Source organism: Melanostigma gelatinosum (genome assembly GCF_949748355.1).
Source record: "Melanostigma gelatinosum genome assembly, chromosome: 17".
Lineage (NCBI taxonomy): Eukaryota > Metazoa > Chordata > Actinopteri > Perciformes > Zoarcidae > Melanostigma > Melanostigma gelatinosum.
This window is the reverse complement of record NC_136650.1, coordinates 1,843,906-1,868,733: the sequence shown is the minus strand read 5'-3', so window position 1 is coordinate 1,868,733 and position 24,828 is coordinate 1,843,906. Positions and strand designations below refer to the sequence as shown.

At 46.2% G+C, this 24,828-nt stretch overlaps 1 protein-coding gene across 2 annotated transcripts in view; it reads right to left on the bottom strand.

The window, feature by feature from the left end:
* ilf2 (interleukin enhancer binding factor 2) overlaps positions 1-24,359 on the bottom strand; it is a 124,063-nt gene extending 99,704 nt beyond the window's left edge. For both annotated transcript variants that reach the window (XM_079288497.1, XM_079288498.1), the window contains exons 1-5: positions 24,247-24,359; positions 23,657-23,716; positions 22,524-22,566; positions 19,715-19,819; positions 19,543-19,620 (exon numbers count right to left, since the gene is read on the bottom strand). In XM_079288497.1, coding sequence (XP_079144623.1) covers positions 19,543-19,620; positions 19,715-19,819; positions 22,524-22,566; positions 23,657-23,716; positions 24,247-24,251 — 291 coding nt within the window. In that variant the 5' untranslated portion in view covers positions 24,252-24,359. The remainder of the gene's footprint in view (positions 1-19,542; positions 19,621-19,714; positions 19,820-22,523; positions 22,567-23,656; positions 23,717-24,246) is intronic.
* Between the last annotated feature and the right edge of the window lie 469 nt (positions 24,360-24,828).

The following is a 24,828-nucleotide window of genomic DNA, read 5'->3' as shown; positions in this document are numbered from 1 at the left end:
AAGTGGCACTTTTTGCTCAAGCTTGGGCTCTTTATCTTCGGAGCCCCGCCCCACTTCCTGTGATGTGAAGGGGCGGCGCATCAGCTCCTCCGCTGGAGAGGGCCTGTCACTTCGGTAGCGGTCGTTCAGGGTTTTGGCGATTTCCAGGGTCGTAGTGCTCCATTCTCTCGAGTTGGCATTTTTCCCAATCCAACTTTTCACCAAGCCAATGGTCCTTTCCACCACCCCGTTAGCCTGGGGGGTGTATGGGGGAGAGTAGATCCTCATTACCCCATGCTGTTGGCACCACTGGTCCACTTTAGCGTTGCGAAAATGCGTTCCGTTGTCAGTCCTGAGCTCTTTAGGCAACCCTAAGTAGCCACAGACTTGGTCCAGCATGCTAACAACACTGTTGCCATTAGCTTTTCTTACGGCTTTTGTGGTTACATACCCTGACATGGAGTCCACAAGCACCAACAGGTACTTTTCTCCACATTTACCCGGTACCCCTAAGGGTCCTGCCACATCCATGCAGATAGAACCCCAGGGTACGGTACTTTTAATGGTGAGTCCTCCCACTCTTTGTCCTCTCCTTCCTGCGTTGTATCGACCACACAACTCACAGTCTTGAAGGATTCTGCGGACCTCTTTTTCAGGAATCCAGAGTCGCTGCTTTTCCAGTTCCCTTCGCGTTGGAACGGTGCCTGCATGTCCAAGTGCTCCATGCACTGCTTGCACCACCTCCTTGACGTTCTCTTCTGGGACTACCCGTCCTTTGGGCAAATCTTCCCACTTCTCGATCCCAACAAAGACAATTTGTCTCATCTGGACGAAACGATCCACTTCTTCGTTTCCTTGCCAATGAGTTCCTGCTCGCGTGTGGGCCCTCTGGTGCACCACTTCGAGCTTCATTGTTAGCCGCAATTCGGCTATTTTTCTCCATAGGTTTTCGTGAGCTACTTTCTTGTTTTTAGCACTCTCAAAACCATTTTCTTCCCATATGGACAGGTCTTCGTTAAGGGCCTGAGCACAGTAATAACTATCAGTTATGACTCTAGCTCTTTTCACCTTTCTTCGCTCCAACTCGAGCAAACCTTCCAATATTGCTGTCACCTCCCCGGTCTGGGCACTGCCGGGGATTTGGCCTCGTTGTCTGAAGCGCTCCTTCTCATTGTGTTTGAGAATGAAGCCCCAGTAGGCTTTGTCGTCTTGTCCTTTTCGCGAGCCGTCGGTGTATAGAGTCCACTCTATCGGTTCGGCTGGCTTCTCGTCCTGTGTCGTCTTTTTCTTACTCACGGGTTGTGCAGGGCCGATTTCGAGGTCTGGGTCCAGCAGGATGTCTTCCCAACGTCCCCATCTCGCGTTCGTCGCCTTCGTGCTCTCTACCGTGGCTTTTCTTAGGAATCGATGGACCTGGCTTTGCGTGAGGACCCTGATGCCCTGCCCTTGAGCAAGGTCTTTCAGGGTGCTCCAATACCTTGCCAGAACTGCCAACTCCTTCTCTTCCGCTGGATATTTCTTTTCCACGGAGGACAGGGTGTAGCTCCACAAAGTGACTATTCCCCCGCCCTCATTGCACACTTTTACCACTGCGTCGTCGTCGTTGCAACTGACCTCTGCCACCAGCTTGGTTGTAAGGCTTCGTGGCTCCAGCCGCAAAGCGTCTTTAATGGCTGTCTGGAGGTTTTCCAAATTGTTTTGATCCGTTGCGGTCCATTCCCACTTCTTGTGGGCATCTTCTGGTTTTTCTTTGCGTAGTTTTACATACAGTGGTTTTGCATGCTTCTGGTAGCTAGGGACATGGTCCCTAACATAGTTGCAGAGTCCCAGTACTCTCTGTAGTTCGTTCAGCGAGGTTGGCGGGTCGATCTGCTCCACTTTTTCCCGGAATCCGTCTGAGAGTCCCAGGTCGTTGGAGACCTGGAATCCCAGGTAGTTCACTTGGAATCGTCCAAATTGGCATTTTTTCAGATTCAATTTCAAGCCTGCTGCTGTTAGTCGTTCTACGACTTTTCTCAATTTTTGCAGATGTTCTTCTTCGGTGTCATCCGCAATGAATACATCATCGATGTAGATTGTTGTCTCTAGGCCGTCAAGTATATCCATTACGGCCGACTGGAAAACATTCGGAGAGTTTTTGTAGCCTTGCGGTAGCCGTTCCCAGACGTACGCTTTACCTTTGTGGGTGAACGCTGTCTTGCCTTGGGAGGCTTTGGCTAGCCTCAACGAGAAAAATCCGTTTGCCAGATCTATGCAGGATTTGTACCTTTTTAGTCTTAGTGTCTTCAGCGTCCCTTGGGGGTTGATCAGGCTGGCGCGGTTGGCGACAGTCCTGCGGTTGAGGGCCTTGAAGTTGATAACAGGTCTCCATCCTCCTCCCGATGACTCAGGCTTCTTGACTGCCTGTATTGGGCTGTTTGTGATGGGATTTGGCTCCTCGCGCACCACTCCTAGTTCGCTGAGCTCCGTGACTATCAGGTCCATCTCCGCAACGGCCCCTGGATTCAGGGGGTATTGGCGAACGGGCGGGTGTACACCCCCTTCTATGGTGTGGGTGTATTTCGCCCCCATGTCTCCACAGTCATTTTTGAACCTAGCCACTCCGGCTTTGGAAAGTATGTCTTCTAGCGTTTCTTTTCCCTCCGGAGAAAGGTCGCTGTCTTCGATTTGTTGCTTGGTCACTTCTGGAATGTTCACTGGTTTGTACCACTCCGGTGATAACGATCCCATCTGGATTAGTTTTGCCCCGAGGACTCTGAGTCGCTGTTGTATTGGGGTTCGATTTCCTGGGCTGCTATGCAGCTCTTTTAAGTCTGTTATTGTCATTAAATTGTAGGGTCCTAGAGCCCATACAACTCCTTTCCAGACGCCAAACGGAATCTTTTTGATGGTTCCGTCGGCTAGTTGAACAGTCAGGTGTCCTTTTGTTTCAAGGCATTTGCGGGTCATCGACACTTCTGCACCAGTATCTACCTGATAGGGGATTCCATCCACGTCGGTGTATATGTCGTCCCCCACCCAATAGGCATGATCCACTGTGACCCGCGCCCGCTTAGCCATTACTTTCTCTGCCCTTCGCTCCCAGCTTCCATGCGGGAGACACGAAGGGCCTGTTTCTGTTCTGTCGTCAGCTTGTTGTAATCCTCGGAAGAGAGAAAACCGCTCTTGTTGGCTGGTGGGGGCCGTGGCCCCTCCTGTTGTTGATCCGGCTGGGTCCTGTGGTAAACGCCCTGCCTCTGGAAGCCTTCTTGCCTTGGAGCTCCCTGCTCCCTCTGGTTGCCTTGTGGACCCCGCTGAGGTCCTTGCTCTCGCGGGTAGCCTTGGTAGCCTTGAGAACCCCTCCGGAATCCTGGCTCACGCTCGTAGTTTTGTGGACTCCTCTGGAATCCTCCCGACTGCCTTCTCTGTGTCTGTGAAGGACCGGGTCCCTCTGTGGGCCTTGCGTTGTCATACGAGGGCCTGGGAGCCGGCGGCTTCGGCTGGTTTCCTTTTTCTCTTTTCTCTTCCAAGTGTTTTTTCTTCAAATCCCACTTTCTTACTGTTTCTTGGATTTGTTCGGTGGTACTTTTGCTGATGTTTAGGGTCACAAAATCGATGTCATTCATTAGGCCCTTTGTCAGCTTCCTAAGGACTTGCACACTTCTGTCCGGCGGAATCGCCTGTCGCAAGGCGTACCATGCCTGGGTGAGAGTTTGCCCTTTGTCTAAGCTTTTTCTTGCCTTGTCGATGTGTGACTCCTCGTCTTCGCAGTCTTCCAGCACTAATCTTCGGTAGTGCTGTTCCGCGGTTTCTTCGGGACCCATCGGTTGGTCCGTCACATGAGCCAGCCACAATCTTTTCGCCTCATCGTTTGTGGAGCTAGCTTTTACCATAAGCCATTTCTGCGTCAGATATTCTTGCACCGATTCTTTTGGGTCTCGGTTTGTCACCATCGCCTTGATCTTTTTGAACTCACCAAAGCTCTGGGTGGAAGCCTGCATCCTTGTTATGCAGTCATTTTCTTCAGCGGTGGTGAGGCAGCTGCTTCGTGCGAGGCTCTGCCCTGGAGGTGGCTGTTCGTCCTCGCTGCCCGAGATGTCTTGCCTCCGCGCTTTGTCTTCCTCCGCTGCCAGCTTGTAGGCTGCTTTCTTCAGGCGTCGCAACATGACGTCGTACACGATTGTCACAAATCCTGTGCGAAAGTTACCCGTCAGCTCCGTGGCTGTTGCGAGGGAGCCGTAGGTCGGGGTCATTAGAAAATTCGCCCATTCTCTTTTTGTCGCGTAGACCATTGTTCCTTTCATTCCTTCGAGGTCGTGCAGCCATATTTCTGGAACATCATAACTTGTTTGACCGACCTCTGGAGCATAGGCTTTTCTTCCGTCTTTGGTGGTCATGGGCCCGTAACGATCGTCTCGGGGGAATTTCAGCGAAGCCGTGCACACTGAAACTAGGGGCAGCGCGTTCTTCTTGCCTTTTCTGCTTCCTATTCTCAGGTCGGTCATTCCTCCCGGAGCATCGTATTCGATGGAGGTCAGGCTTGGCGCTGTTTCTTCTTCATCTGAACTTACATCTGCGGCTTCTTCCTGCGCCTCTCGTTCTGGTTCTGCTGACGGCGAGGCCGGCTGAACTGGTTCTGGCGTTCTCTGTGGAGTCCTCGGACTCTCCCTGGTCCCGGCGGGACCTTCGAACCTTATCATGGGCGCTTCTCCTCCTCCGGAGTAGCGCATTCTCTGCATGCCGACGGACTCTGCTGGGCTGGGGATCCCCCGTGGAGGTTTGGTTGGCACGGGGGTTTCCTCTTCTGTCTGCACCGCTACTGTCCGGGGAGAGGGGATTGGAGTTCTTCTTTCCTTTTGTGGTTTTTCCTGGCTTGAGCTGACCTGTGGACGTCGCTCCTCCCGTCCTGAGGGACCGGGTGTTGATTCCTCGTAGCTCCTCTGCTCGGTCCTGGTTTCTCTCTTCAATCTTACTGATTGCGGGAGCCGTGGCAGAACTGCTTTCGCAACTGGGGCGTTCTCGTCCTTGTATTCCGGCGGTCCTGCCCTCCAGTTGTTTGGCCCCTCCGTTTTGAAGAGGGGTCTCAGTATTCTCTCTTTTCTCTCTTGGTATTGGGCCACCGAGGTGACTATCACCAACTCGCGGATTTTGTTCCACCCGTGAGGAGCGTTCATCAGGAGGTGCAGAATCCTCATTGCCGCTTCTTCTGCTACCTCCCAGGGTAGGTTGCCGGACCTGGCGCCGTCGTTACATATAACGACTCTTTTGAAGGACAATTCGCTTGCTCGGGTGACACCTTTTTCTAATGCCTCCTCTATGCTGTCCCGATAGGCGTCTTGATCTTCGCCATCCTCATATCCTTCGATCGGTACGTGTAGCACCGCATAATGTCTTGATTCTCCGCCGCTCGTAACCACCACCTCCTCCTGTCTTTGTCTGCATCCCGGGAGGCGCACCTCAAGTTCTTCTTTGTAGAGGCTGCCTGCCTCTCTTACCAGATTCTTTCTGAACCGGGAGATATGAGGCTTTAGATGTGAGTTGGTTAAGACAACCAGTCCATGGCTGTCTATGTCCCAAGGCTCTCCGAAGTGGTTATATGCGGTTAACCCGGTCTGGTTTGCATATTTTTTGGTCCCCTCGGGCATCTTTTTCAACTTTTGAAGATGGTCTTCTGGGTTCGGGGAGTGAACATGTCTGGTCTTACCCCTAGCTTTCTGGGGCCGCCTCGGCTCTGGGCCGTTGTAGTCCCGCAGGACCTTTTTTACTGCCGCGGCAGCGGGAGTCCCGGATTGCATGGAGGGCGGGAGCAGTTGGTACTCGGCGCTCCTGTCCAGCGTTGAGTCGTCCCTCGGTTCGTCCTCCTCTGAGATCTCCCCGTTGCTGCCGCTATCCTGTTTGTCCCCTATGTCGGATTCCGAGGACACCCCCGTGGAGGAGTCCGTGTGCACCGAGGTCCCTTGGATGCTGAGCTGATCTTCGTGGGGAGCCGTGTGGTAACTTGGTTGTCCGGCTATCCATGCCGCTATGGCTTCTCGCTCTTTTTCACTTTCTCTGTAGCGGGGGGTGGCCTTTACATTCTTCTGTATAGTCACTGCCCCCGCTACAATTTCTGCGGCTAGCATCTTTACGACTGAGTCGTAGTCTTTTGACGGGCTGATTACGGTGACTATTTTTCCTTTTATGACTTTCATCACTTCCAGCCACCAACGTAGCCATTCTGTTATCTTCGGTTTGCTTTTCGGCGGTCCTTCACACTCTACTACTGCCACCACCAGTCCCGACTCAAGGGCAAGGGGAGCAAGATAACCCCCCTTATCTTTGCATATTGCTTTTACTTTTTCCCCCACCTTCGCCGTATCTGCTTCTTCATGCAGGACGAATAGGTGTTGTTGAACAGATTTGTCCCAGGTGTCCCATCCTCTGCCATTCAGGATGATCTGATGTTGGACTTCGCTTCTGCGTTGTGCCCCTGGATACGGCATCGGTGTCGGTTCTCCCGATGTCGCTCCTTTTGGTCCAGCGTCGTCCTTCTGCTGGTCCGGGCTGTCGTCTACTGCCTGGTCCGGGGTCGATGGCGCTGGCACGTCCTGCTGAGGCGTCGCCGTCTGCGGGCTGCCTTCGTCGCCGTCGGGTCCTCTCTGCTGTCCGGTGGCGATTCCTCCATCAGGGCTGTTGGCTCGTACCGCTGGGTCGCCTCCGCCGCTGTCGGATCCTCCGGGCGATTCGTCCATCTTGGACTTTGTCTTTGTCTTTGTTGTCTCGAGTCGCCTTCCTCCCAAAGCCTCTCGTCGCGCGTTGAGGAAGGGATGGGATCAGGCTCTGGTCCCTCTACAGGTCGGGCGAGTCTGGTCGATGCTCCCCGTCGCCTGCGGATTCTCCTGTGTTGGCCTGTAAATACCACACACAGCTTCGATTCGTGGATGTCTTCGCAATCGGACTTCTTTGAGGCTTGGGCAGCTTTGCTTTCTACCCCAACGCCTCACCTCAGGTCTTTTCGTTCACGAACGACAGCCTTTCTTTGCTGCCGGGGTTCTGCTTTTGGACTCAACGTACTCCTTTTCCGTCGAGCCCCACGTTGGGCGCCACGTGTTAGATCCTGGGTACTTCTGGCCCGATACGGGGCTAATTACTGACTCAGCTCTCTATTAAAAGATTGTCGAGCTGGTGTTCTGGCGAGGGAACTCGCCTGGCTCCGCTAACTGCCGTTACTCCCGACGTCTACCCTGCTTCCTCCGGTCAGAGCGCACTCGGCCGAGAGACCAGTCCTGGCCCCGGGCGCTCACACCAGTCGCGTCGGTTATGGCAGCTTCCCTCTTATGGATCCGTGCTCTTGGTAAATGCCAGGTTAGGTTTTAACGGCTAGGATTAATTCTTGCTAAAACCGTAAGGGGTTGTTAAGTGGATTCGGTCTCTAGGATAACCTTTCAGAACTCAGTTGTTAGACATACAATAGCTTTAACTTTTTACTGTCACGAGGAACTCTTTACTACCTCAGCAAATTAATGCACTTGAGAATTTCACTTTAAAGGCAGATTAGATATTTATTGCAGGTTATATTAGTTAGTTTTGCAAGGGTTACAGCTACAGCTCACATAAAATGTCACTACACATGATTAGTCAATTTAATTATCTTCCTCGATTATACTCATTAGTTTTAGTCGCCGAGACGGCTCGGTTGGAGCTGGATGTCCAATGGTGCGATGAAAAGAGTTCTTTTGGAGTTGTTAGGAGCGAAGGGTCAGGCCTGACCCTCGATCCTCCCGCTCCGCAACGGAGCCCGTTCAGCTGTTCTCAAAACTCAGTACAAAGTCTTTCTCAGGCAGCGGCGGCTTTCTCAGTTGTCCAGATGTTTAAGAGGCGAGCGGTGGGGAGAGTTAGAACCTTCGTCTTTCAATCTCAATGTCCACGAACAGAGGTCTCTTTTCCGTGAACAGAGACGAAGTCCTCAATACATCAGCTGCAGGCTTTAGTATCTTCTTCCGATGCGCTTGGTACGGCATCCGCGATGAAATCCCAGCTTTGCTCTTTGCAAGCATGTCCTTATATTCCTCATATGGGCTGTGATCAGCCCCCACCTGTTTGGTCCATTACTCATCCCCCCTCCCTCTGGAAAGGGCGTTAAGCCGAACATTGCCGGTATGACTCAACTATTGCATCAGTTTCCAGAACTTTCTTTTGACTACACCCAACATCTGGTCTTGATTACAGCAATGTCATTCTTGCCCAATACATTTCATTTCAGCTCCAACCTCACACAGAACACACAGAAACATTCATTACATTTGTTTAAATCACTTCTATGCAGTTAAACATTTGTTACACAATTGATTAGAACATTTCGTTATATTATTCATTCATGTTATCTGTTTGATTATACTTCAACTTTGAATATATGCTTTGTGCTCATAGCCTGACTCTCTCTCCCTTGAATGTGTCGACATGTTACCGAGGCAGCGCTGAGAGGTCAACTCTTCTTGACAATACTCACTGTTACATGGTGCAATGATCTAACCTTATCACTCATTCTCACTGTTACATGGTGCAGTGATCTAACCTCATCACACTCATACTCACTGTTACATGGTGCAATGATCTAACCTCATCAGACTCATTCTCACTGTTCCATGGTGCAATGATCTAACCTCATCACTCATACTCCCTGTTACATGGTGCAATGATCTAACCTCATCACTCATACTCAGTTACATGGTGCAATGATCTAACCTCATCACTCATACTCAGTTACATGGTGCAATGATCTAACCTCATCACTCATACTCACTGTTACATGGTGCAATGATCTAACCTCATCACTCATACATGGTGCAGTGATCTAACCTCATCAGACTCATACTCACTGTTACATGGTGCAGTGATCTAACCTCATCAGACTCATTCTCACTGTTACATGGTGCAGTGATCTAACCTCATCACTGTTACATGGTGCAATGATCTAACCTCATCACTCATACTCACTGTTATATGGTGCAATGATCTAACCACATCACTCATACTCACTGTTACATGGTGCAATGATCTAACCTCATCACTCATACTCACTGTTACATGGTGCAGTGATCTAACCTCAACACTCACATGGTGCAGTGATCTAACCCCATCACACTCATTCTCACTGTTACATGGTGCAATGATCTAACCTCATCACTCATACTCACTGTTACATGGTGCAGTGATCTAACCTCATCACTCACACTCACTGTTACATGGTGCAATGATCTAACCTCATCACTCATACTCACTGTTACATGGTGCAGTGATCTAACCTCAACACTCTCACTCACTGTTACATGGTGCAGTGATCTAACCTCATCACACTCATTCTCACTGTTACATGGTGCAATGATCTAACCTCATCACTCATACTCCCTGTTACATGGTGCAATGATCTGACCTCATCACTCATACTCACTGTTACATGGTGCAATGATCTGACCTCATCACTCATACTCACTGTTACATGGTGCAGTAATCTAACCTCATCACACTCATAGTTACATGGTGCAGTGATCTAACCTCATCACTCATACTCACTGTTACATGGTGCAGTGATCTAACCTCATCAGACTCATACTCACTGTTACATGGTGCAGTGATCTAACCTCATCACAGACTCATACTCACTGTTACATGGTGCAATGATCTAACCTCATCACTCATACTCAGTTACATGGTGCAGTGATCTAACCTCATCAGACTCATACTCACTGTTACATGGTGCAATGATCTAACCTCATCACTCATTCTCACTGTTACATGGTGCAGTGATCTACCCTCATCAGACTCATTCTCACTGTTACATGGTGCAATGATCTAACCTCACCACTCATACTCACTGTTACATGGTGCAATGATCTAACCTCATCACTCACACTCACATGGTGCAGTGATCTAACCTCATCACACTCATTCTCACTGTTACATGGTGCAATGATCTAACCTCATCACTCATACTCCCTGTTACATGGTGCAATGATCTGACCTCATCACTCATACTCACTGTTACATGGTGCAGTGATCTAACCTCATCACTCACACTCACTGTTACATGGTGCAATGATCTAACCTCATCACTCATACTCACTGTTACATGGTGCAGTGATCTAACCTCATCACTCATACTCAGTTACATGGTGCAATGATCTAACCTCATCACTCATACTCACTGTTACATGGTGCAGTGATCTAACCTCATCACACTCATACTCACTGTTACATGGTGCAATGATCTAACCTCATCAGACTCATACTCACTGTTACATGGTGCAGTGATCTAACCTCATCACTCATTCTCACTGTTACATGGTGCAGTGATCTAACCTCATACTCACTGTTATATGGTGCAATGATCAAAGCTCATCACTCATACTCACTGTTACATGGTGCAATGATCTAACCTCATCACTGATACATGGTGCAGTGATCTAACCTCATCACTCGTATTCACTGTTACATGGTGCAATGATCTAACCATACCACTCATTCTCACTGTTACATGGTGCAGTGATCTAACCTCATACTCACTGTTATATGGTGCAATGATCGAACCTCATCACTGATACATGGTGCAGTGATCTAACCTCATCACTCATTCTCACTGTTACATGGTGCAGTGATCTACCCTCATCAGACTCATTCTCACTGTTACATGGTGCAATGATCTAACCTCACCACTCATACTCACTGTTACATGGTGCAATGATCTAACCTCATCACTCATACTCCCTGTTACATGGTGCAATGATCTGACCTCATCACTCATACTCACTGTTACATGGTGCAGTGATCTAACCTCATCACTCACACTCACATGGTGCAGTGATCTAACCTCATCACACTCATTCTCACTGTTACATGGTGCAATGATCTAACCTCATCACTCATACTCCCTGTTACATGGTGCAATGATCTGACCTCATCACTCATACTCACTGTTACATGGTGCAGTGATCTAACCTCATCACTCACACTCACTGTTACATGGTGCAATGATCTAACCTCATCACTCATACTCACTGTTACATGGTGCAGTGATCTAACCTCATCACTCATACTCAGTTACATGGTGCAATGATCTAACCTCATCACTCATACTCACTGTTACATGGTGCAATGATCTAACCTCATCAGACTCATACTCACTGTTACATGGTGCAGTGATCTAACCTCATCAGACTCATTCTCACTGTTACATGGTGCAGTGATCTAACCTCATACTCACTGTTATATGGTGCAATGATCAAAGCTCATCACTCATACTCACTGTTACATGGTGCAATGATCTAACCTCATCACTGATACATGGTGCAGTGATCTAACCTCATCACTCGTATTCACTGTTACATGGTGCAATGATCTAACCATACCACTCATTCTCACTGTTACATGGTGCAGTGATCTAACCTCATACTCACTGTTATATGGTGCAATGATCGAACCTCATCACTGATACATGGTGCAGTGATCTAACCTCATCACTCATACTCACTGTTACATGGTGCAATGATCTAACCGTATCACTCATTCTCACTGTTACATGGTGCAATGATCTAACCTCATCACTCATTCTCACTGTTACATGGTGCAGTGATCTAACCTCATCACTCATACTCACTGTTACATGGTGCAATGATCGAACCTCATCACTCATACTCACTGTTATATGGTGCAATGATCTAACCTCACCACTCATACTCACTGTTACATGGTGCAATGATCTAACCTCATCACTCACTCACTGTTACATGCTGTAGTGATCTAACCTCATCACTCACACTCACATGGTGCAGTGATCTAACCTCATCACACTCATTCTCACTGTTACATGGTGCAATGATCTAACCTCATCACTCATTCTCACTGTTACATGGTGCAGTGATCTAACCTCACTCATACTCACTGTTACATGGTGCAGTGATCTAACCTCATCACACTCATACTCACTGTTCCATGGTGCAATGATCTAACCTCATCACTCATACTCCCTGTTACATGGTGCAATGATCTAACCTCATCACTCATACTCAGTTACATGGTGCAGTGATCTAACCTCATCAGACTCATTCTCACTGTTACATGGTGCAATGATCTAACCTCATCACTCATACTCAGTTACATGGTGCAATGATCTAACCTCATCACTCATACTCACTGTTACATGGTGCAGTGATCTAACCTCATCACTCATACTCAGTTACATGGTGCAATGATCTAACCTCATCACTCATACTCACTGTTACATGGTGCAGTGATCTAACCTCATCACACTCATACTCACTGTTACATGGTGCAGTGATCTAACCTCATCAGACTCATTCTCCCTGTTACATGGTGCAATGATCTGACCTCATCACTCATACTCACTGTTACATGGTGCAGTAATCTAACCTCATCACACTCATAGTTACATGGTGCAGTGATCTAACCTCATCAGACTCATACTCACTGTTACATGGTGCAGTGATCTAACCTGATCAGACTCATACTCACTGTTACATGGTGTAATGATCTAACCTCATCACTCATACTCAGTTACATGGTGCAGTGATCTAACCTCATCACTCATACTCAGTTACATGGTGCAATGATCTAACCTCATCACTCATACTCACTGTTACATGGTGCAATGATCTAACCTCATCAGACTCATACTCACTGTTACATGGTGCAGTGATCTAACCTCATCAGACTCATTCTCACTGTTACATGGTGCAGTGATCTAACCTCATATTCACTGTTATATGGTGCAATGATCGAAGCTCATCACTCATACTCACTGTTACATCGTGCAATGATCTAACCTCATCACTGATACATGGTGCAGTGATCTAACCTCATCACTCACTCACTGTTACATGGTGCAATGATCTAACCTCATCACTCATACTCCCTGTTACATGGTGCAATGATGGTTACACCCACTGAGACAGCGGCTTCATTAACCCCCCTTCCCCCAAACCACTCCACAACCCCCAACCGGAAAGGACAAAGGCACTGGCAAGCTGAGCAGTGTCATGGACAGTTCTCTTCACCACCCACACGAGAACGAGCTACCTGAACAGTCACTGCACTCACAGACTCAACTGAAGTGAAAAGCAAATTCCCCACCATTGGACGACGAAGAAACACCCAGAACTATGTGACCTTAGAGGCACAATGTGTTGTCTGCTGTTTTTAGCATGTAATTTGTAACACCTATTCTGCTTACACATCATGATGACACCTATGTGTAAAGAATAATCCTTTTCCCTCAACAGCTTGTACTTACTTTAGCAATGCCACACGAGAACTGTTATAAATGCTTTTAATATACAGGGCAACCAGTTATGAGTGGATGATGCATTGATGGATACAACTGTTTCATGTACTCACTCTGAAGAGTGAGTAAAGGGGGAATTGTGAGGGTTTTAAGTTTTATTTCATGCATTAAGTGTCTGTGAGATGGGGTTTGAGGAATGTGCTGGAGTGGGGGTGTTGTGAAAGTGGCAGGGAGAGGTGTGAAGTTTAGGACAATGGGGCATAGGCCCAGGTGGGGCTTGTTGGACTTCAGCCAATCAGTGAGCTGATCGATGAGCTGAGGAATGCAACTTTGAGGGGACAAAGGGTTTGAAGCGCTGGGGGATTTCAGATCTTCTGCTGGCCACCGAGGAGGCAGACCAGCCTTCTGGGTGGCTCGGATTGGATCTCACATTTGATTTTATATATATAGGTTTGTTTTGTTAATAATTGTGTGATTCGGTTTGTAACTGTTTGTATCTGTTTTTATGCTTCTTGGATAATAAATCCATTCGATTTTTACTTTAACCTGCTGTTGTGTTTTGGAGGCGATTGAGACAGCATGGCTGCAAGGGGGGGGGCGATTTCTCCCTGTGTCCAGAAGTTGTGGCCTTAACATCACTCATACTCAGTTACATGGTGCAATGATCTAACCTCATCACTCATACTCAGTTACATGGTGCAATGATCTAACCTCATCACTCATACTCACTGTTACATGGTGCAATGATCTAACCTCATCACTCATACATGGTGCAGTGATCTAACCTCATCAGACTCATACTCACTGTTACATGGTGCAGTGATCTAACCTCATCAGACTCATTCTCACTGTTACATGGTGCAGTGATCTAACCTCATCAGACTCATTCTCACTGTTACATGGTGCAGTGATCTAACCTCATCAGACTCATTCTCACTGTTACATGGTGCAGTGATCTAACCTCATCACTGTTATATGGTGCAAAGATCGAACCTCATCACTCATACTCACTGTTACATGGTGCAATGATCTAACCTCATCACTCATACTCACTGTTACATGGTGCAATGATCTAACCTCATCACGTATACTCACTGTTACATGGTGCAGTGATCTAACCTCATCACTCACACTCACATGGTGCAGTGATCTAACCTCATCACACTCATTCTCACTGTTACATGGTGCAATGATCTAACCTCATCACTCATACTCCCTGTTACATGGTGCAATGATCTGACCTCATCACTCATTCTCACTGTTACATGGTGCAGTGATCTAACCTCATCAGACTCATTCTCACTGTTACATGGTGCAGTGATCTAACCTCATCACTGTTATATGGTGCAAAGATCGAACCTCATCACTCATACTCACTGTTACATGGTGCAATGATCTAACCTCATCACTCATACTCACTGTTACATGGTGCAATGATCTAACCTCATCACGTATACTCACTGTTACATGGTGCAGTGATCTAACCTCATCACGTATACTCACTGTTACATGGTGCAGTGATCTAACCTCATCACTCACACTCACATGGTGCAGTGATCTAACCTCATCACACTCATTCTCACTGTTACATGGTGCAATGATCTAACCTCATCACTCATACTCCCTGTTACATGGTGCAATGATCTGACCTCATCACTCATACTCACTGTTACATGGTGCAGTGATCTAACCTCATCACACTCATAGTTACATGGTGCAGTGATCTAACCTCATCACTCATACTCACTGTTACATGGTGCAGTGATCTAACCTCATCACTCACACTCACTGTTACATGGTGCAGTGATCTAACCTCATCACTCACACTCACTGTTACATGGTGCAGTAATCTAACCTCATCACACTCATAGTTACATGGTGCAGTGATCTAACCTCATCAGACTCATACTCACTGTTACATGGTGCAGTGATCTAACCTGATCAGACTCGTACTCACTGTTACATGGTGCAATGATCTAACCTCATCACTCATACTCAGTTACATGGTGCAGTGATCTAACCTCATCACTCATACTCAGTTACATGGTGCAGTGATCTAACCTCATCACTCATACTCAGTTACATGGTGCAATGATCTAACCTCATCACTCATACTCACTGTTACATGGTGCAATGATCTAACCTCATCAGACTCATACTCACTGTTACATGGTGCAGTGTCTAACCTCATCAGACTCATTCTCACTGTTACATGGTGCAGTGATCTAACCTCATATTCACTGTTATATGGTGCAGTGATCTAACCTCATCACTCATACTCACTGTTACATGGTGCAATGATCTAACCGTATCACTCATTCTCACTGTTACATGGTGCAATAATCTAACCTCATCACTCATACTCACTGTTACATGGTGCAATGATCTAACCTCATCACTCATACTCACTGTTACATGGTGCAGTGATCTAACCTCATCACAGATTCATCCTCACTGTTACATGGTGCAGTGATCTAACCTCATCACTGTGAGGGTTTTAAGTTTTATTTCATGCATTAAGTGTCTGTGAGATGGGGTTTGAGGAATGTGCTGGAGTGGGGGTGTTGTGAAAGTGGCAGGGAGAGGTGTGAAGTTTAGGACAATGGGGCATAGGCCCAGGTGGGGCTTGTTGGACTTCAGCCAATCAGTGAGCTGATCGATGAGCTGAGGAATGCAACTTTGAGGGGACAAAGGGTTTGAAGCGCTGGGGGATTTCAGATCTTCTGCTGGCCACCGAGGAGGCAGACCAGCCTTCTGGGTGGCTCGGATTGGATCTCACATTTGATTTTATATATATAGGTTTGTTTTGTTAATAATTGTGTGATTCGGTTTGTAACTGTTTGTATCTGTTTTTATGCTTCTTGGATAATAAATCCATTCGATTTTTACTTTAACCTGCTGTTGTGTTTTGGAGGCGATTGAGACAGCATGGCTGCAAGGGGGGGGGCGATTTCTCCCTGTGTCCAGAAGTTGTGGCCTTAACAAATTTGGCACCCCAGATGGGACTTGACGAACTCTAAGACGGGGATGTGGGACCGCGGATACTTTCGGAGTGTACACGAATAAAAGGTGAGCAGAGCCATTTTAATAAAAATCTGTTTTGGTAATCTTAGCCGAAAGTGTTCACGGACCGCATAGACCCTTAGGGCCGCATCTGGGCACAGAGAAAGACCGCAGAGTAACCTGTAGCTGGAAAAGTGCATTCTCCTGAAACCCACGCTAAATAAGACCTCAGAGAGGCCGGGTTAGAGTCCCGAGGCCGGGTTGGAGTCCCGCAATGTGCTAAATAAGACCTCAGAGAGGCCGGGTTAGAGTCCCGCAATGTGCTAAATAAGACCTCAGAGAGGCCGGGTTGGAGTCCCGCAATGTGCTAAATAAGACCTCAGAGAGGCCGGGTTAGAGTCCCGCAATGTGCTAAATAAGACCTCAGAGAGGCCGGGTTGGAGTCCCGAGGCGGGGTTGGAGTCCCACGCTAAATAAGACCTCAGAGAGGCCGGGTTGGAGTCCCGAGGCGGGGTTGGAGTCCCACGCTAAATAAGACCTCAGAGAGGCCGGGTTAGAGTCCCGCAATGTGATATGGAGAATACAGCGAAAAAATAAATAGCCTGTTAAACCAGAGGCAAATATAAGGGTGGACTAAATTGGGGTTCCTTGAAAAAGGCAGTTTTTGCCAATTAAAATGTGATCAACTTGGAGTGTGCTTAGAGAAGAGAGAGAAGTGAAATGTATAATGAGTTTGTTGGACAAAATATACTGCTGTCTCTGTTTCTCTGTCTCCCACACAATCTGAGTTGTAAAAGGTGGAGATTGCACATGTGTTCTGGTACGAGGACCAGGAATGGTGTGAAAGGACATGTCTGACTGGCAGCAAGTCAGACTCAGTTCACTGACTTAAAAAACACCGATGATCCTGGCAGCAGAGCTGGTTACACCCACTGAGACAGCGGCTTCATTAACCCCCCTTCCCCCAAACCACTCCACAACCCCCAACCGGAAAGGACAAAGGCACTGGCAAGCTGAGCAGTGTCATGGACAGTTCTCTTCACCACCCACACGAGAACGAGCTACCTGAACAGTCACTGCACTCACAGACTCAACTGAAGTGAAAAGCAAATTCCCCACCATTGGACGACGAAGAAACACCCAGAACTATGTGACCTTAGAGGCACAATGTGTTGTCTGCTGTTTTTAGCATGTAATTTGTAACACCTATTCTGCTTACACATCATGATGACACCTATGTGTAAAGAATAATCCTTTTCCCTCAACAGCTTGTACTTACTTTAGCAATGCCACACGAGAACTGTTATAAATGCTTTTAATATACAGGGCAACCAGTTATGAGTGGATGATGCATTGATGGATACAACTGTTTCATGTACTCACTCTGAAGAGTGAGTAAAGGGGGAATTGTGAGGGTTTTAAGTTTTATTTCATGCATTAAGTGTCTGTGAGATGGGGTTTGAGGAATGTGCTGGAGTGGGGGTGTTGTGAAAGTGGCAGGGAGAGGTGTGAAGTTTAGGACAATGGGGCATAGGCCCAGGTGGGGCTTGTTGGACTTCAGCCAATCAGTGAGCTGATCGATGAGCTGAGGAATGCAACTTTGAGGGGACAAAGGGTTTGAAGCGCTGGGGGATTTCAGATCTTCTGCTGGCCACCGAGGAGGCAGACCAGCCTTCTGGGTGGCTCGGATTGGATCTCACATTTGATTTTATATATATAGGTTTGTTTTGTTAATAATTGTGTGATTCGGTTTGTAACTGTTTGTATCTGTTTTTATGCTTCTTGGATAATAAATCCATTCGATTTTTACTTTAACCTGCTGTTGTGTTTTGGAGGCGATTGAGACAGCATGGCTGCAAGGGGGGGGGCGATTTCTCCCTGTGTCCAGAAGTTGTGGCCTTAACATCACTCATACTCAGTTACATGGTGCAATGATCTAACCTCATCACTCATACTCAGTTACATGGTGCAATGATCTAACCTCATCACTCATACTCACTGTTACATGGTGCAATGATCTAACCTCATCACTCATACATGGTGCAGTGATCTAACCTCATCAGACTCATACTCACTGTTACATGGTGCAGTGATCTAACCTCATCAGACTCATTCTCACTGTTACATGGTGCAGTGATCTAACCTCATCAGACTCATTCTCACTGTTACATGGTGCAGTGATCTAACCTCATCACTGTTATATGGTGCAAATATCGAACCTCATCACTCATACTCACTGTTACATGGTGCAATGATCGAACCTCATCACTCATACTCACTGTTACATGGTGCAATGATCTAACCTCATCACGTATACTCACTGTTACATGGTGCAGTGATCTAACCTCATCACTCACACTCACATGGTGCAGTGATCTAACCTCATCACACTCATTCTCACTGTTACATGGTGCAATGATCTAACCTCATCACTCATACTCCCTGTTACATGGTGCAATGATCTGACCTCATCACTCATACTCACTGTTACATGGTGCAGTGATCTAACCTCATCACACTCATAGTTACATGGTGCAGTGATCTAACCTCATCACTCATACTCACTGTTACATGGTGCAGTGATCTAACCTCATCACTCACACTCACTGTTACATGGTACAATGATCTAACCTCATCACTCATACTCCCTGTTACATGGTGCAATGATCTGACCTCATCACTCATACTCACTGTTACATGGTGCAGTAATCTAACCTCATCACACTCATAGTTACATGGTGCAGTGATCTAACCTCATCACTCATACTCACTGTTACATGGTGCAGTGATCTAACCTCATCAGACTCATACTCACTGTTACATGGTGCAATGATCGAACCTCATCACTCATACTCACTGTTATATGGTGCAATGATCTAACCTCACCACTCATACTCACTGTTACATGGTGCAATGATCTAACCTCATCACTCATACTCCCTGTTACATGGTGCAATGATCTAACCTCAGACTCATTCTCACTGTTACATGCTGCAGTGATCTAACCTCATCACCCATACTCACTGTTACATGGTGCAGTGATCTAACCTCATCACACTCATAGTTACATGGTGCAGTGATCTAACCTCATCACTCATACTCACTGTTACATGGTGCAGTGATCTAACCTCATCACGCATACTCACTGTTACATGGTACAGTGATCTGACCTCATCACTCATACTCACCGTTACATGGTGCAGTGATCTAACCTCATCACTCATACTTACTGTTACATGGTGCAGTGATCTAATCTCATCACACATACTCACTGTTACATGGTGCAGTGAAGGAGAAACACTCACCACTTCAAAGTTGCCTGGTGCAACAATCAGGTTGTCGATGACATTGTTGATCTTTGTGACCAGAGACAAGATGGAGGACTAAAGGCAGGAAGAGAGCGAAACGCAGTCCGTCAGTGAACGTAAGCAACACACTGCATGAACAGAAGCAGGTGCGGCAGGTTGGTGGACTCACCTGTTCTGCAGGTGTGGGGCTCAGGTCCTGGTTTCTTTTCAGCAGACACTCGCTGAAAGCAGTCTCATCCGGTGCCGGCTTCACTCTGGGGAAGGCCATCTCACACTTGCAACAAACAACATGCTCCTTCAGTAGTGAGACCTTCTGATACAAGTCAATCCCTTTCTGACCCCATGTGTGAGAGGGTCTAACCCTCCAGGGGCCCTCACAGTTGACCCATATTGAATGCCCAGATATCTTCTTTCACAATAAACATCAGTATGGTTCTCCAACTAACAAGGTTAGCCACAATTTCAAGTTTGATGCAAAATACATACATATCTAAAATGTTGGCAAAAGAGCAGAGGACAGTACAGGGCGTCACTAAATGTTTGCTGCCCCAGAACCTTTGTGCCTCTACCTGAATCTCTGTAGAGCGCTGCTTTAGGCTTCAGTCCATACCAACATGTCTGAAAACGACTATCACATGACAATAAACGACACCGGGCACACAGGAAACAGGCCGCTGATTGGCTGTTTAGTTACAGAGAATACAACATAGTATTATCCTACTCTTTAATAATCAAAGGGTGGGCTGAGTACTTCAGATATTCCTCTATAATCTGGCTTGATTTACTCAAACACACAAATTGAGTAAAAAAATTAACTAATATTTTTCAAACTTACTCCACTGAAGTCTGTAAGCACAGGCAACGGTTCTGGAAGGCTTTGCAGCTGTTGTACTTCTCTGGGTGGGACGGTTGTAAAAATCCTGATACCATCTATTATCAGCCATCATTGGAACAGACGTAGGCATATTTAAAGGCAGCGTCTGTGATTAAAATCGAATACGCTTGTTAATATCTCCTCACGCCTCTGAACTACCAATGACAGTACCTGACGCAGGAGCATCGAGCGCCTTCATAGTCTTCCGACCAAAGCACGACACGACACGTCAACTCACACATTTGCACACTGAGGTCACACCTGACCATCAGGACTCCAACACTGATACACTGCTGGAACAGCCTGCAGGAGAGTCTGTTCGACATGGACTAGTGCAGCTGGGGATCGAACCGCCGATCCTCTGATCGAAGGACGCCCTGCTCTACACCGTCACCCTGTGATAGTAGTTTGTTACGTTTCTAGTATTATGTTACAAAATGAAACCGTTGCTTTGGGTAATGTTGGTTTTTGTGAGTCATTGATCACTTGTTCCCTGTGTTGGATGCTGCAGGCTTCACACTGGTCTCTCCTACTGTAATATTTACAATCAGAGCGCACTCAGCTAGATTACAGTACGCCGCCTCAAGCAGCGTTTACCGTATTATGTTCTATAATAAACAAAGCATTCATATCATAGCTAAACCGATTAGGAAATATCTGTGATCGGCTATTATAAACTTGATGTCTGTCCAAAATGTTACCACTTTATCCTATTATGTGTGAAATGATCATAATTAGCATATGAATTTTCAGTGACCTTGACCTTCTTATCAGTTCATCTCAGAATGAAGAAATGACCCCCAAGTGACATATTGTGCTGACGAGAATAGACAGGACAGACAACCCGAGAACATTATGCCTCAGACATTGCCAAGACATGAAAATCACAGTATTTTCATTTGTATTATTTTGGAACAAACGATGTGAAATGATGGATAACCTTGTTTGTTAGCGTTCCGATAATCAGAAAACCAAACTGTAGAGATGCACCAATATCACTTTCTTCAGACCGAGGTTTTACGTGCCGATACAGTACCGATATGAGTACTTAATAATACCACTAGCAATGACAATAACTTTATATCGTGTTTTCCTGATAAAAACACAGCATAGTTCTTTGCAGTAATCACACAGACGTAAGGGCATAACTTTAAAAAAGGTACAATGTGGAACATCTGGCCAGATTTTCAGTTTAAAACATTCAAAATATGAATAAACATCATCAGAATGTTGAGGTTACCGTGTTCACGTGAGGGGAAAGACATCTATGTATTGTGTCGAGCACACGTGTCAAACTCAAGGCCCACGGGCCGAATCCGGCCCGCCACGCCAGCAAAAAAACAAGCTTTTTTTTTTTTGGAGTCACAGACTCATCTGTGACTCCAAAGATGCGAGCCGAGAGTCTTGCTGGTGCACTCCAGATCTCTAGCATTCTAAATATCTGGCTCTGTCAAGCAGCTACAGTCAATGAGAGGCCAAGACACGGGTGGAAGGGAAGGGTAGCCTGTAGCCTGCCTGTGTGAGCCAAGTGACACATTTGCAGTTGATGTTGTTGCACCTGATGTTGGCTGTTTGTATGAATAAACACAACACAGTAACTGATCTTCATAGTAAACAGTAAAGACGTGTGGAAACAGGTTGTGGTGGTGTGTAAGCCTTTGTCTCAGTTTTACAGATCTGGAAAGTAATTCAACGAACTGATTTGTCGACAAAATTGGAAGAGTGTTAAGTCGACTAAGAATGTCTTTGGTGGAGGGCAGCTCAGAGATGTAGATTCTATGGACCCAGTAGTCGGGGTAAAACACTGCGTCCTATTTCTGTGGAGCATGTGGCTAGGGATTACACACTGTACCTTCAACACCTTCTGAAAAACCTCTCATCTTCCTGTAATGATGTACAGGTGTACTCCAGGACCCTGTGATATCACTGCTGGATGTGACTACAGGTGCAACAAAGCACACTTCTCAAAGAGATGCTGGCTGCAGTCAGAGGTGAAGCTTTCCACCAGCGAGTGCAGTCAACTGCTCTCTAGCCTGATGGAAGGTTGCTCTTTAAAGCATACGTCAGTCACATGTTGAGCCCCCCCCCAGGGTTTTTTACTCACCACATAGAAGTCGAATGGGATGTGTGGGACAAATGGACGGTACCTAAACAGGAATGTAGAACAGATCAACCGTTTGTAGTTTCGTTATAATCTGATGGAAATAATGTGGGACATGAAGTTGGATGGATGCTATTATTTCACACCAAAGTAGTGGTAGGTGATATTGATAAAAGTTGTCATCATCACTGTCACAACATATCAACATCAACACGACTGTTTCATTCCAAATGCTCAAGTTTCAATATGTTCATAACACTTCTGACAAAGTCTGGCTGAAAATAAATCAGGACTTAAGACATGTAAGAATTAATTTGAAACGTTGCTCAGTGTGACCTTCTTTCACATGGGGTTTGATGGACTAAACAGATAAGACATGGGATGATATGAACATTTATATTCTATTCATGAACGATCATGTGGCCAAAATATTTGTGCTTAACGATTTTATCCCGATAATCATCGAAATATGCTTAAAACTCTTCAAATGGAACAAAAACATACAGCAATCACGTGACATTACATTTTTTAAACAAAATATTTTTTTGCTGGGACATCCTTTTTTATTAAAAACATCTTAAAGAGGGAAACTATAAGTTGTAGATGATAAGGATGGACAGAGCCACTTTGAATGACAATGCTGCATAAATACATTCTCTACCATGACAGCAAGCTAGACAGCCTTGCTACTTACTCGGACAATATTTACGATTGTCCCAATAATGGAAATGCTATTATTTCACACCAATGATCAACTAGGAAACAGAATCAGGGCGTGTTAGTCGACTACATATTCATAGTCCAGCAGTCAAACATACTTGATGATGTTTAGGTAGGCTTAAAGCCTAACAGAAGTTATGGAATGGAAGTTGCAGTGAAGCCTGTATTAAATTACTTGAGGGAAATACAATGTCTTTGGCATATGGCAGAGTTTATCATGTTAGATAGTCTTTATTGCTCCAGGAAGGACATTTGTTTTCACAATCACATGATGGCACACGAGAGAAACGATGTCTATGCAGGGCTGCGACCGGGACAACGATCCTGAGGGTCTGCTTAGTTAGCTGCGTTAACTATAGGTTTACAACTAAATTATATGACGCCCATAAGAAGTTAGTAAATGAAAGCGAACTTACCCCTGGACCAGACCTCCACGGGAGCCGAAGCGGCCTCCCCGGCCACGGCCGCGGTCCCCTCTGCACACGATCACAAAACACAAAGATAGCGCGGATCTGCTCATTTACATTTACAAATCAAAGCTAGCGTTAAGAGTAATGATTGCGTGGCAACTCATTAGGCCACTACGTAATCCCATAGCGTAAATGGCTGGTATCTCGCTAAACTAACGCATCGACTGCTTCTTTCCCATCCAATCTAGCTATGTCATTCATTCATTCATGTAACGTTAGCTTCTTGGCTGGGCAATTTTAGCTAACGTCAGCCTACTGTGAAGTCATTGAATTTATCTTAACCTCTGTCAAAGTAAAGGAATGAAACCATATATACGCTTCACGGTGATGGCACATAGTAATAAATAACGCTAATAAATTGGCTAACTCACCTCTTCAACAATTCTTTGCTGGTATTAGTACCAGCGTGCAAAGAATGCACGCCGCTAGCTTCAAGTTAGCATGGGTAAGGATTAGCTGACGACTACGATCAACACTTTGGTTATAAAAGACTAAAAGTAAACGGAATTTAATGTTAAAAATGGAAATATAATTACCTCATTGCGTACGACGTTTTGATAATATAATGCGGAAATCCTAGGAGAACTATGGACCGGCTCTCTGTGATGCTACTGCTGCGGAGGCTACAACTGATTCTTCTTCTTCTTCTTCTTCTTTAAATTTGATTGGCGGGTCGCAACCAACTTGTATAGGTGCATACCGCCACCTACTGTACCGGAGTGTGCAGTTTCAGGGTAACCTTTTCTTCACTGTTTTCCAACTAAATCCTACGGTCTAATCCCGTTTCTTTAAGAAATCGCAACAGTGCTCTGCAGCACTCTCGCCATTCTCCGTCCACTGCCAGAACTCCCTCCAAACTCCACTTCCGTCCCAACTGACATATTTTTTGCTTCAAGATGTTCCTGTCTGAATTGTATCCTTGACATTTCAGGAGAACATGCTCCACGTCTTCAGTAACATTACAAATAGTGCACTTATCTGAGTCCATTTTTGCCATTAAATACAGAGTTGAGTTAAGTCCTGTATGTCCGAACCTTAACCTTGATATTATGACCTCCTCTCTTCTATACTTCCCTTTGCTGGAACCAAACACACACCTCTTCACACTCCCCGACGGC